Source organism: Neoarius graeffei, chromosome 22 (assembly GCF_027579695.1).
Source record: "Neoarius graeffei isolate fNeoGra1 chromosome 22, fNeoGra1.pri, whole genome shotgun sequence".
Classification (NCBI taxonomy): domain Eukaryota; kingdom Metazoa; phylum Chordata; class Actinopteri; order Siluriformes; family Ariidae; genus Neoarius; species Neoarius graeffei.
Window position 1 is genome coordinate 35,274,254 of NC_083590.1, and position 14,745 is coordinate 35,288,998.

The 14,745-nt window shown below is 41.6% G+C and overlaps 1 protein-coding gene across 3 annotated transcripts in view; it reads right to left on the minus strand.

Moving 5' to 3' along the window:
• nr1d2b (nuclear receptor subfamily 1, group D, member 2b) overlaps positions 1-14,745 on the minus strand; it is a 56,251-nt gene that overhangs the window by 24,996 nt on the left and 16,510 nt on the right. For 2 of the 3 annotated variants that reach the window (XM_060904766.1, XM_060904768.1), the window contains exons 2-4: positions 10,817-11,041; positions 8,799-8,887; positions 6,129-6,158 (exon numbers count right to left, since the gene is read on the minus strand). In XM_060904766.1, coding sequence (XP_060760749.1) covers positions 6,129-6,158; positions 8,799-8,887; positions 10,817-11,041 — 344 coding nt within the window. The remainder of the gene's footprint in view (positions 1-6,128; positions 6,159-8,798; positions 8,888-10,816; positions 11,042-14,745) is intronic. The other variant, XM_060904767.1, reaches the window with a different exon arrangement.

Here is a 14,745-nt window from a genome sequence, read left to right on the forward strand (position 1 = left end):
CTTTACAATTATAGAGGGGGAAAAAATAGTTGTTGTTTTTTTTAATTAAAAAAAAAAAAACAACTCTATACAACATCCATATGAAGACTTGGCTTAACGCATCTCATTGCTGTGTGTGTAACTGGGAATACTGTGAAATGAGATTATTTTGTTAAATCCGTCTGGTTTTTTGGGGGTTTTTTTTTTAGTTCATTGCATTGATGATGGAAAAACATTCTGTATTTTTGTATGGATGGACATTAAAAACAGAGGTGGGTAGTAACGCTTTACATTTACTCCGTTATATGGACTTAAGTAAAGTTTTCCAGTAAATTGTACTGATAGGAGCAGCTTTAATGCATAATACTTTTCATTCTTACTCAAGTACATTTAGGATTTAAAAATAATAATAAAACATATCATTACATTTGACGACACACGTCTTGCTACTTTTATTTAATTTATTAAATTGTTTTTATTCACATGGGTACAGCTTCTATGACGTCGACTGCTTTGATACACAGGGTCTGAACACACAAATGGACAAACGGAAATAAAGACCAGGACTGTGTTAAGTTTTATGAGTTTAAACAGTGGTGTGACTTTGGTTATTGGTTTAAAAAAAAAGACGTGCTTTATTTTCGTTCATTTATCAGCAATTTTAGTTTATTCAGCACACACACACACACGTTGCTCCGTGGCTCCCGTCTCTCTCCTCTTTACTCGAGACGATTTATGAAACAAACCTGTGACAAAATTATCTTAATTTATATTATTTGGTAAACATATAACTTATCATAATTATGTATTTTTAAAATTATAGTACTTGAATGAGCGGATTTTATGTTGTGTTTATTAGACAAGCAGTTGAAATTTTTATTTTGAACTTAACAGATATTCTGATACTTTTGAACTTAATACAGTAGAGATGGAAGAAATCATCATATGAACTTACCCGCCATTTGAGAAATTATTTAATGAGATTCTTTGTTCATTCATACTCAAGTCATTATTTTGATGAGTGCTTTTACTTCAACAAGAGTCATTGTGATTATATAAAATCAGTGGAGGAAATAATTATTTGATCCCTTGCTGATTTTGTAAGTTTGCCGACTGGCAAAGATATGAACAGTCTATAATTTTAAAGGTAGGTTTATTTTAACAGTGAGAGATAGAATATCAAAAAGAAAATCCAGAAAATCACATTTTGTAAAATATATAAATTGATTTGCATTTCGTTGAGTGAAATAAGTATTTGATCCCCTACCAACCATTAAGAGTTCTGGCTCCCACAGACCAGTTAGACACTCCTAATCAACTCATTACCTGCATTAAAGACACCTGTCCACAGAATCAATCAATCAATCAATCAATCAATCAGACTCCAACCTCTCCAACATGGGCAAGACCACAGAGCTGTCTAAGGATGTCAGGGACAAGATTGTAGAGCTGCATGAGGCTGGACTGGGCTACAAAACCATAAGCAAGAAGCTGGGTGAGAAGGAGACGACTGTTGGTGCAATAGTTCGAAAATGGAAGAAATACAAAATGATCATCAATCGACCTCGGTCTGGGGCCCCACGCAAGATCTCACCTCGTGGGGTATCAATGATCACGAGAAAGCTGAGAGATCAGCCTAGAACTACACGGGAGGAGCTTGTTAATGATCTAAAGGCAGCTGGGACCACAATCACCAAGAAAACCATAGGTAATGCATTATGCCGTAATGGATTAAAATCCTGCAGTGCCCGCAAGGTCCCCCTGCTCAAGAAGGCACGTGTGCAGGCCCGTCTGAAGTTTGCCAATGAACACCTGAATGATTCTGAGAGTGACTGGGAGAAGGTGCTGTGGTCAGATGAGACCAAAATCGAGCTCTTTGGCATTAACTCAACTCGCCGTGTTTGGAGGAAGAAAAATGCTGACTAGGACCCGAAGAACACCATCCCCACTGTCAAGCATGGAGGTGGAAACATTATGCTTTGGGGGTGTTTCTCTGCTAAGGGCACAGGACTACTTCACCGCATCAACGGAAGAATGGACGCGGCCATGTAGCGTAAAATCCTGAGTGACAACCTCCTTCCCTCTGCCATGACACTGAAAATGGGTCGTGGATAGGTCTTCCAGCACGACAACGACCCAAAACATACAGCCAAGGCAACAAAGGAGTGGCTCAAGAAGAAGCACATTAAGGTCATGGAGTGGCCTAGGCAGTCTCCGGACTTTAATCCCATAGAAAACCTATGGAGGGAGCTGAAGCTCCGAGTTGCAAAGCGACAGCCTCAAAACCTTAATGATCTAGAGATGATCTGCAAAGAGGAGTGGACCAAAATTCCTCCTGACATGTGAGCAAACCTGGTCATCAACTACAAGAAGCATCTGACCGCTGTGCTTGCCAACAAGGGTTTTGCCACCAAATACTAAGTCATGTTTGCTAGAGGGTTCAAATACCTATTTCACTCAAAGAAATGCAAATCAGTTTATATCTTTTATATGAAGTTATTTTCTGGATTTTCTTTTTGATGTTTTGTCTCTCACAGTTAAAATAAACCTACCATTAAAATTATAGAATGCTCATTTCTTTGCCAGTGGACAAACTTACAAAAATCAGCAAGGGATCAAATAATTATTTCCTCCACTGTATAAATTTGAGGGGCCTACAAAGCCTTTACACCACATACCCAGCCATGACCTACTGTAGGTGTTAGATCATCTCTGCCTCATATCTGAAGATATACAGATCACCTGCAACCACCAACCCTGTGTCTGAAATCGCTCACTCAGTCACTACTCCCTATACAGTGGGGCAAAAAAGTATTTAGTCAGCCACCAATTGTGCAAGTTCTCCCACTTAAAAAGATGAGAGAGGCCTGTAATTTTCATCATAGGTACACTTCAACTATGAGAGACAGAATGGGGGGAAAGAATCCAGGAAATCACATTGTAGGATTTTTAATGAATTAATTGGTAAATTCCTCGGTAAAATAAGTATTTGGTCACCTACAAACAAGCAAGATTTCTGGCTCTCACAGACCTGTAACTACTTCTTTAAGAGGCTCCTCTGTCCTCCACTCGTTACCTGTATTAATGGCACCTGTTTGAACTCGTTATCAGTATAAAAGACACCTGTCCACAACCTCAATCAGTCACACTCCAAACTCCACTATGGCCAAGACCAAAGAGCTGTCAAAGGACACCAGAAACAAAATTGTAGACCTGCACCAGGCTGGGAAGACTGAATCTGCAATAGGTAAGCAGCTTGGTGTGAAGAAATCAACTGTGGGAGCAATTATTAGAAAATGGAAGACATACAAGACCACTGATAATCTCCCTCGATCTGGGGCTCCACGCAAGATCTCACCCCGTGGGGTCAAAATGATCACAAGAACGGTGAGCAAAAATCCCAGAACCACACGGGGGACCTAGTGAATGACCTGCAGAGAGCTGGGACCAAAGTAACAAAGGCTACCATCAATAACACACTACACCGCCAGGGACTCAAATCCTGCAGTGCCAGACGTGTCCCCCTGCTTAAGCCAGTACATGTCCAGGCCCGTCTGAAGTTTGATAGAGAGCATTTGGATGATCCAGAAGAGGATTGGGAGAATGTCATATGAAACCAAAATAGAACTTTTTGGTAAAAACTCAACTTGTGTTTGGAGGAGAAAGAATGCCGAGTTGCATCCAAAGAACACCATACCTACTGTGAAGCATGGGGGTGGAAACATCATGCTTTGGGGCTGTTTTTCTGCAAAGGGACCAGGACGACTGATCCATGTAAAGGAAAGAATGAATGGGGCCATGTATCGTGAGATTTTGAGTGAAAACCTCCTTCCATCAGCAAGGGCATTGAAGATGAAACATGGCTGGGTCTTCCAGCATGACGATGATCCCAAACACACCGCCCGGGCAACGAAGGAGTGGCTTCGTAAGAAGCATTTCAAGGTCCTGGAGTGGCCTAGCCAGTCTCCAGATCTCAACCCCATAGAAAATCTTTGGAGGGAGTTGAAAGTCCGTGTTGCCCAGCGACAGCCCCAAAACATCACTGCTCTAGAGGAGATCTGCATGGAGGAATGGGCCAAAATACCAGCAACAGTGTGTGAAAACCTTGTGAAGACTTACAGAAAACGTTTGACCTCTGTCATTGCCAACAAAGGGTATATAACAAAGTATTGAGATGAACTTTTGTTATTGACCAAATACTTATTTTCCACCATAATTTGCAAATAAATTCTTTAAAAATCAGACAGACAATGTGATTTTCTGGATTTTTTTTTTCCTCATTGTCTCTCATAGTTGAGGTATACCTATGATGAAAATTACAGGCCTCTCTCATCTTTTTAAGTGGGAGAACTTGCACAATTGGTGACTGACTAAATACTTTTTTGCCCCACTGTATAGGGAATTACTATATAGTAAGCTCATTGGTAAAATGAGAAAACGCTTTCGGACGCTACTCCGTCGCGCTGGTATTTACGTCATTACTGTCGCACAATTAAACCGTGCCAGATCAGTCGGCTGGTGGGTTTTCATCCAAAATAATAAATACATGCATGTATTTTTGTGATAAATCCATATTATACTGAGCGCATTTCCTACATTAATCAATACAGAGTTCCTGCAGCTTTCCGTTCTTTTAAATCAAGGCTGAATCCTTTCTTTCTTCTTCGCCGCTGCATTTTATTAAATCAAATTTGAGGCTTTCGATTAATTCCTCGATCTACACTGTAACTTTTATTCTTGTATTTTATCCGTCTTATTCGATTTTAGATTTTTTTTCTATTATCTTACTATTTTTAAATTGTACCTGAATGTCTGTTTAATGTGTCTCTTCCTCCGTCCGTTCACCCCAAGACACTTTTTTTTCCCCTCTCTCCGCAATGCATGATGGGATATATTGCTTGGTTGTACACTACTTTTCACGGTGCATTGTGGGATACTTTGAGTGCACTATATAGGGTGTAATAATTCTCAGTGTATATTCAGACAGCACTAGAAAATGCCGAACTCACTATATAGTCCACTATACAGTGAGTAGGGAGTGATTTCGGACACAGGGCACGACAGTTTAGAACCAGTGCCTAATGGCAAACCAGTTCTTCACGTTTCGACGGCCAAAGAACTGTGTCTCGGCCAGGAAAACTGGTCTGAGAGCGGCACCAATGCTTTACTGGTCTAGAACCAAGAACCAATTACATCAGAGGCTGGAGGCGGGAGTATCATGACCAACTAAAACTTTGTGGCCACCATTTTTATGCGTTGGACCAGTCAATGTAGGCAAAGCCAGGAGCAACACTTGTACAGAGACGATGTAGCGAGCTATTGTAAGTGACACTAGAATTGCTTGGAACTTGGAGATGTATACAGACGTAAACAGCAATGTAATGACGTGACTCTCTAGTCCGCGGAAAAGCAAACAGTTTCTTAGAAGGTTCGCAAGTTTAGCCAACTCAAAACCAGCACCAGAACCAGTCCACAATGAGCACCTAGTTCATGTTGGTAGAAAGAAGGTAAAAGATAGATAGAAACTGTTTAAATCTTAGATCACGCCATTAAATAGTATTTTTCCATCATCTTTTGGAGAATCGACTGCCAAAAGCCATTGACAGAATGACGTGTTTAAGAACATGGCATTTATGCCAATGTTAACGCCACAAAATAGTGCATCATAGGAATTGGTTCCATGTAACATCGAAAGAAGCCTGGATTGCAAAGTGCTGTACAATAAACAAAATGACAGGAGACGGACATAAAGGAATACAAGAGACTATAAAACAGGTGATGAAAAGGGTACGAGGAAGCCGTCATTCAAGGAAGTCTCTCTCTCTCTCTCACACACACACACACACACACACACACACACAAAAAAAAAAAAAAAAATTCTGAAATGCAATTCAGGCTACACCGGTCCACAATGTCATTAATACTTGATTTGAGCTTAATTTTATTTTCCTGGATTGTTCGGCTACAGAATACGCTTCACGTGATCCTTCGTCCAATCAGAAAAGAGTGGGAATAATTTCACTGATTTATAAGCTGACCAATTTTAAATCAAATGTTATTTTGCCAGTTGGTCTGAATGCTGGAGCAAACTGTTATACAACATTCATTCATTCATTCTCACAAGTGTAGTGTATATTTAGTTCACTTACAGTTTTTTGCTTTTTCCCCTCTTGTAAACACTAAAAGTACAAAGTAAATAAATACATCAATATATAATCCATGACATTTATATTCAGTTTTCATTGTGACATTGCCATAGCTGTTTCCACACCTGATCAGCGCAGGATGAAAAGGTTTCTTTAGGGATGATCCATTTTACAGACGAGCGTAAAGAGCTGTCGGACGTTCAGGATTTTTGTCTGCGTGTTCGGGTATTTTAGAAAAAAAAAATATATATATATATATATGTGTGTTTAAGCAATTAAGAAAGAATGTGTCTTTAAAATGAGGGACAGAATTTCATTCAGTATTTTGGCAGTTTAAGTCCATGTGCTGTTCTGGATAGGATCAAAGGATGGAGGGAAATGATGGGGAGATGAAGAGATTGGAAACTGCAGAGCTGGAGAAAGTATGGCATTTGTGTACATTCCTTTCATACACACACACACACAGACATATACATACATACACGTGTGTGTGTGTGTATATATATATATATATATATATATATATATATATATATATATATAGACACGAGTGTTTACTGGGAAATACAGCACTCGTATTTTTCATATGAGCTCCATCCGGGACATGTGCCCCTTTTCCACCAAAGCAGTTCCAGGGCTGGTTCGGGGCCAGTGCTTAGTTTGGAACCGGGTTTTCTGTTTCCACTGACAAAGAACTGGCTCTGGGGCCAGAAAAACCGGTTCCAGGCTAGCACCAACTCTCTGCTGGGCCAGAGGAAAGAACCGCTTACGTCAGCGGGGGGGCGGAGTTGTTAAGACCAACAACAATAAGACCGCGAAAGATCGCCATTTTTAAGCGACGAGAAGCAGCAGCTGTACAAACGCGAAGTCATCCATTATTAATTGTTGTTGTTGTTGCTGCTGCTGCTTCTTCTTCCGTGTTGTTTTTGCTTCGATATTCGCACCAAGGTTTATGCAAACGTAGCGACGTAACTGACGCATACAGCGACGTAATGACGTGGCTTCCCTTAGCACCGCGAGCTATGGAAAAGCAAACTGGTTCTCAGCTGGTTCGCAAGTTGAACGAGTTGTGAACCAGCACCAGCACTGGCCCCGAACCAGCCCTGGAACTGATTTGGTGGAAAAGGGGTAATGGAGAACTAAAACCGTGACATAACTATCTCTATATCTCACTTGAGAGGAAATCGATGAATTTTTTTGATAAATTTGGGTACTTTTTGTTTGTTAAAAAGAAAAATCACATGCTGGCTTGAAGATATTAAGTTTATCTTCTCGTGTTGAAAAAAAAAAAAACCCTCACGTTTTTCCGTATGAAATACATCGCGGCTCTGAGTCACATAATTAAATAATATTGGCTGGCTTTTTTTTCATGGTCTATCAGATATATTCCATTCAGCTAACATGATACTGAACGAGTTGAAGACGAGTAGCTGAATGGAATATATCTGATAGACCACGAAAAAAAAGCCAGCCAATATTATTATTATTATACATACACACTTCATATCAGCATTCTCGAAGGCCAAAGCTAGCTTACCTGCGACTCGGTGGTGTTAGCGCTGCAATCCAATTACCTTCTAGCCAGTGTAGTGTTAGCAAATGCCAATGCTAGCACAGTCAAGCCAAATATTATTATTATTATTATTATTCCTGTATAATTTACTTAGTTACTTTTAAAATCAACATCGATAACTACACACAACGGAGCGACCTGGCAGCCAAAATTCTCTCAAAATCTTCCGTTTTTAACGAAGCAAACCTCGCAGCCATGTTTGTTTACAAACTGCCACAGTCACTCGCTAACACCGAAGTTTTACATCTCCGACTTGTCTCTCTTCCAGTTTTTCAATGCTCGTTGATATGTTTTTCTCTTGTAAATATGCATAAAGAATATCTAATGAAGTTTTGGGAGCCTTTCGGGTGTTCAGCGCATCTTCAGTTTTTAGTTTATTCATTTAGTGTTGGATTACAGCATAGCTAATCCTAGCAGTAGCACTGGATTAGCCTCGTCTTCTCTCATGCGCAGCAGAAAAGTTCTGTCATCGACTCTTCGCATCAGCTCTGACATCGTGTTGTCTTGGCAACATGCAATATTGTAACAATATTGCACGCTCGTTCTCCATTGGGGAGAGCGGCGTAATACATGGAGGATAAGCGATATGATAATATTGCATGCCATCAATAAACCTGCTAGAAGGGAATAGAACACGTGTTTTTATTCCATGGAAAAAGTGGCCTGGATGTATAATAATAACAACCAATATTTCACGCCTAGTGTTTTCCTGCTGATTAGACGGGCGTCGTAAAAATGGCAAACCGGTTCACAATTAAAATTCTTTTGATTAACTTGCATATTTTTTGTGGATGTGTCTGTATAATAGAAAGACGATTACACGGTGGTGCAAAGATATGAAGTTTATCTTCTCGTGTTGAAAAATATTTCACTCGTGGATATGTTTACCACTCGAAGATAAACTTCATATCTTCACACAACCGTGTAATATCTTCCATATGAGAGAGAGAGAGAGAGAGAGAGAGAGAGAGACACATGGTTTTCATAGGCAATACAATTTGAGAACTGATTCATCATCTCATTTGCACAGAAAACATCAAGCTCGTGATTTGTGGTCGGAAACATCACACGTTCAGGTTTCTTTAGATACGTTTTCTCACCTTGCAGCCTTCGCAGGCGTGAACACCATAATGAAATCCTGAAGCCACGTCTCCACACACTTTACACAGCAACACCAGGCCACTGATCTCTGCAAGAGCATCAAAATCAATCAGAGTCATGGAGCACGAGGCTGCAATAATGCACGAAGCACGGTTTTTCACAGTGAGTTAGTACAACCCCGATTCCAAAAAAGTTGGGACAAAGTACAAATTGTAAATAAAAACGGAATGCAATAATTTACAAATCTCAAAAACTGATATTGTATTCACAATCGAACATAGACAACATATCAAATGCTGAAAGTGAGACATTTTGAAATTTCATGCCAAATATTGGCTCATTTGAAATTTCATGACAGCAACACATCTCAAAAAAGTTGGGACGGGGCAATAAGAGGCTGGAAAAGTTAAAGGTACAAAAAAGGAACAGCTGGAGGACCAAATTGCAACTCATTAGGTCAATTGGCAATAGGTCATTAACATGACTGGGTATAAAAAGAGCATCTTGGAGTGGCAGTGGCTCTCAGAAGTAAAGATGGGAAGAGGATCACCAATCCCCCTAATTCTGCGCCGACAAATAGTGGAGCAATATCAGAAAGGAGTTCGACAGTGTAAAACTGCAAAGAGTTTGAACATATCATCATCTACAGTGCATAATATCATCAAAAGATTCAGAGAATCTGGAAGAATCTCTGTGCGTAAGGGTCAAGGCCGGAAAACCATACTGGGTGCCCGTGATCTTCGGGCCCTTAGACGGCACTGCATCACATACAGGCATGCTTCTGTACTGGAAATCACAAAATGGGCTCAGGAATATTTCCAGAGAACATTATCTGTGAACACAATTCACTGTGCCATCCGCCGTTGCCAGCTAAAACTCTATAGTTCAAAGAAGAAGCCGTATCTAAACATGATCCAGAAGCGCAGACGTCTTCTCTGGGCCAAGGCTCATTTAAAATGGACTGTGGCAAAGTGGAAAACTGTTCTGTGGTCAGACGAATCAAAATTTGAAGTTCTTTATGGAAATCAGGGACGCCGTGTCATTCGGACTAAAGAGGAGAAGGACGACCCAAGTTGTTATCAGCGCTCAGTTCAGAAGCCTGCATCTCTGATGGTATGGGGTTGCATTAGTGCATGTGGCATGGGCAGCTTACACATCTGGAAAGACACCATCAATGCTGAAAGGTATATCCAGGTTCTAGAGCAACATATGCTCCCATCCAGACGACGTCTCTTTCAGGGAAGACCTTGCATTTTCCAACATGACAATGCCAAACCACATACTGCATCAATTACAGCATCATGGCTGCGTAGAAGAAGGGTCCGGGTACTGAACTGGCCAGCCTGCAGTCCAGATCTTTCACCCATAGAAAACATTTGGCGCATCATAAAACGGAAGATACGACAAAAAAGACCTAAGACAGTTGAGCAACTAGAATCCTACATTAGACAAGAATGGGTGAACATTCCTATCCCTAAACTTGAGCAACTTGTCTCCTCAGTCCCCAGATGTTTACAGACTGTTGTAAAGAGAAAAGGGGATGTCTCACAGTGGGAAACATGGCCTTGTCCCAACTTTTTTGAGATGTGTTGTTGTCATGAAATTTAAAATCACCTCATTTTTCTCTTTAAATGATACATTTTCTCAGTTTAAACATTTGATATGTCATCTATGTTCTATTCTGAATAAAATATGGAATTTTGAAACTTCCACATCATTGCATTCCGTTTTTATTTACAATTTGTACTTTGTCCCAACTTTTTTGGAATCAGGGTTGTACATTCATCTGCTAACGCAGGCTTTCCTGACAGAGTTCACTGTTGACATCTCTTAATAACCAAAACCTGACAAAGTTCTTGGCTGTGGGTGCAAATGTCTGGATTTAAGCATCTCTCATTGTCTCTTATTCAGTCAGATTATACTTGCATTCAGAAGGCAGAAAAGAAATGAGAGGTCGTTACTACGTGTTAACAAAGACCACGGCTTTTTAAAAGTGACATTTCGTCAGCGTACTCACTGGTGATCCCAGATTTGGCAGTAGACGGCGAGCGCGTCTTGGTCGTGCTGTGACTCTGAGGCTGGGAGAAGTTGGCCGCATCCATCTGCTGTCCGTTGTGGCGGTTGGAAAAGGACGCACTCGGTGAAGAGGATGAAAACTGGTAGCTGCTGTTGGAGCTGTCGCTGTGGCATGACTCGGGGCTGGAGGCCGAACTCGAGGAGCTGATGTAGGCTATAACGCCCCCTGGTGGAGAATCACATTGGTGACGAGAGCTCTTTTGAAACTGAAATGCGCCCAGTTGTGCTTCCGAATTAAAATCTGAACACACAACCGAGGCTGCGTATGTTGCATTCATTCAGTTTTTATTTTCAAATGAAAATGGGAAAACAATGAAACGGCTTTTTATTTTGTTTTTCTTGGCACGCAGTAAAATAGGAAATTAAAATAATCAACTCGTAACTAATTATTTCTACTTTTTTTTTTTAAATCACAGTCTAGAAATCACTCACTCATCAATCTAAATATGAAACATTCACACTGCTGTACATCTCAGCATGAAATATGAGTCAACCTGGAAATAGCCTAAAAACGAAGCTATGCTACAGGCCACTCAAGGTTCCTCTCAGCAAGTTTCAGCTCACTACCTCAAACTCTCTAGCGCCACCAACAGCTCAAACTTCCAAATTTTGATTGCGAATAACTCAATAACCGTACATCGTACGCGGGCAAGCAATATATCAAAACGTGCGGCTCGATCGGGCTCGGTGAGCTATTACTTTGTATGTTATTGTGTGAGTTTTTTGCGCCGTAGGCGCGAAAGAATCACCCGAGATTTCCCATTCATTTCCATGGAGTTTTTGGAAAAACTCCACACAGTCGTCTGAAACTTGGCACACTGTCTCTTGACAAACTCAAGGTTCCTCTCAGCAAGTTTCAGCTCATTACCTTAAACTCTCTAGCGCCACCAGCAGCTCAAACTCGCAGGTGCATTTCTGCTTGCAACTTTTGAACCGTTCGCCCGCCCTTTGGCGTGTCTTCACAAAGCCTGGCTAAGTGCGCTGCATCACTCTCACAGTTTCCCCCAGGGGAACTGTTGTCTCTGGTTACCTCGCCCGGGACGGCATCCACCAGGGGGCGAGGTATTGTTTTCAAGTTTCTTTGTTTATGATATTACAGGAAAACGGCTGGATCAATCTTCATGAAACTTTCAGGATAGATGCGCATTGGTCTCAAATAGAACCTCCAACATTTTGAGGGTCATCCAGTCAAGGTCACCAAAAAGGTCAAATTCGTTTTTGTTGTGTCTACTGCCTCATATAGAGGCGCTAGCCACTACGTCATCGTACTGTAAGAATGTAACGATCGCACACTGCGCATACACGTGTTCCGATTAAAATGGACAGTGAGTATATACAATTCGGTTCACCATTTGAAATAAATGGACTAGACTAAAGAAATCGCTTTCAGACACGTTTATGCTTATTACGGAGGGAAAGTGTGTTCCACTGAGCTCTAGCGCCGGGCCATTTCCGGGAAATAAGAGCTTGGGTCATGGCGACAACGTGTGTATGTCAGCCTCAGTTTCGAAAACTGTAAGAGTAGAATAATATAAAGTACAGACACTTGGTATATTTTACTTCTGTGGTTTTTAAATTGTTCATTTTTGGATTACGCTTCATTTTTGTGGCTACTGCCTCATAGAGTAAATATATATGCTATATTTACTGTATGGACATGGGATCGGAAAACTATTTTATTTATAAATATTTTTATTTTATTTATACGGGTCCCCACATGGACCCATAGGGTACCTATTTTTTTTCGCCATATCTTCCTTCATATTCATCATAAGTGCTACTGGGCGAGGTTTGTTTTGCCTGGCAACACTTGTTAAGATGTGCACTCTGGAACATTATTATTATTATTATTATCTTTTTTTTTTTAAATTAAAAAAATATGCAATAAATGGGATCGACAAATCCATGGATCGATTTTGGGAGATTAAAACTGCAGCACCTTGAAAATCCTGCTGGTATTTTCAGCCACAGTGTCGTCCTCCTTTACTGCCAACCTCATGCTATTTTTAAAAAGCGCACAGTGACGCATATTAGCCGTACATCAGGCCCTGTCTAATCTACCCTTCTTGTTACCCAGTTATACACACACATCCAGGTCATTCACGATCATTCATTTACTTTAGCCTCAGTATGAATCTCACTTGAAATGGTGAGAAAACAACAAAGGAGAAATACGAGCATTACTATTATTATGCACCTTTTTCTATATTAAAACCAAAAACTGAACTTTTCTTTCCCGTTTAGAAACAGAAAACAAATTAATTTAAAACACAGACCCAAGTAAGCAACTGGTGCAATAATGTAGGCATAATCAGGTGAAAATACAAATTCAATCCAAGCTGTGTGAAACTGCTCTCACTGAATTCAGAATTAAATGCTGAACAACATAGTTTTTACAGAAAAAAAAAAAAACAGCCGTAATATTCTGTATGAGGATCACATGGTCCAAAATGGGCCTCATTAACCATCTCATCTCATCTCATCTCATTATCTGTAGCCGCTTTATCCTGTTCTACAGGGTCGCAGGCAAGCTGGAGCCTATCCCAGCTGACTATGGGCGAAAGGCGGGGTACACCCTGGACAAGTCGCCAGGTCATCACAGGGCTGACACATAGACACAGACAACCATTCACACTCACATTCACACCTACGCTCAATTTAGAGTCACCAGTTAACCTAACCTGCATGTCTTTGGACTGTGGGGGTAACCGGAGCACCCGGAGGAAACCCACGCGGACACGGGGAGAACATGCAAACTCCGCACAGAAAGGCCCTCGCCGGCCCCGGGGCTCAAACCTGGACTTTCTTGCTGTGAGGCAACAGCGCTAACCACTACACCACCGTGCCGCCTTAATAACAATTGATTAGTACTAAATATAACTCGGCCATACATAGAAATCTCTACATGCAAAACGAACATGGACTCCACAAGACCTCTGAAGGTGTTCTGTGGTATCTGGCACCTAAGACTTTCGCAGCAGATCCTTTAAGTCGTGTAAGCTGCGGGGTGGGGCTTCCACATTTCAGACTTGTTTGTCCATCACATCTCATGTTACTCTGCTGAAAGAGGCCACTGCAATGAGGGAATACCGTTGCCGTGAAGGGCGGTACTTGGTCTGCAACTGTGTTTAGGTACATGTCAAAGTAACATCCACATGAAGGCCAGAACTCAAGGTTTCAGAGCATCACGCTTCCTCCGCCGGCTTATCTTCTTCCCATAGTGCACCCTGGTGTCATCTCTTCCCCAGGTAAGTGACACACACACCCGTTCCACGTGATATAAAAGAAAATGTGAGTCATCAGACTAGGCCACCTTTTTCCACTGCTCTACAGAACTGCTTATGCTCACACGCCCTTTGTAGGCACTCCAATCCTTATACTCACCCATTTTTCCTTCTTCCAGCACATCAACTTTGAGAACTGACTGTTCTCTTGCTGCCGGATATAGCCCAGCCTTTAACAGGTGCTACTGTAATGAGATAATATTATTCACCTCACCCGTCAGTGGTTTTAATCTTCCCGCCGATTGGTGTACATATAACGCTTGTTGATATGTCTCGTCTCGTCTTCTTCCGCTTATCCGGGACCGGGTCGCGGAGGCAGCAGTCTAAGCATGGAAGCCCAAACTTCCCTTTCCCCAGACACCTCGGCCAGCTCCTCGGGAAGAACACCGAGGCGTTCCCCGGCCAGCCGAGAGACATAGTCTCTCCAGCGTGTCCTGGGTCTTCCCCGGGGCCTCCTCCTGGGGGGACATGCCTGGAACACCTCCCCAGGGAGGCGTCCAGGAGGCATCCGAAAAAGATGCCCGAGCCACCTCAGCTGGTTCCTCTCGATGTGGAGGAGCAGCGGCTCTACTCCGAGCTCCTCCCG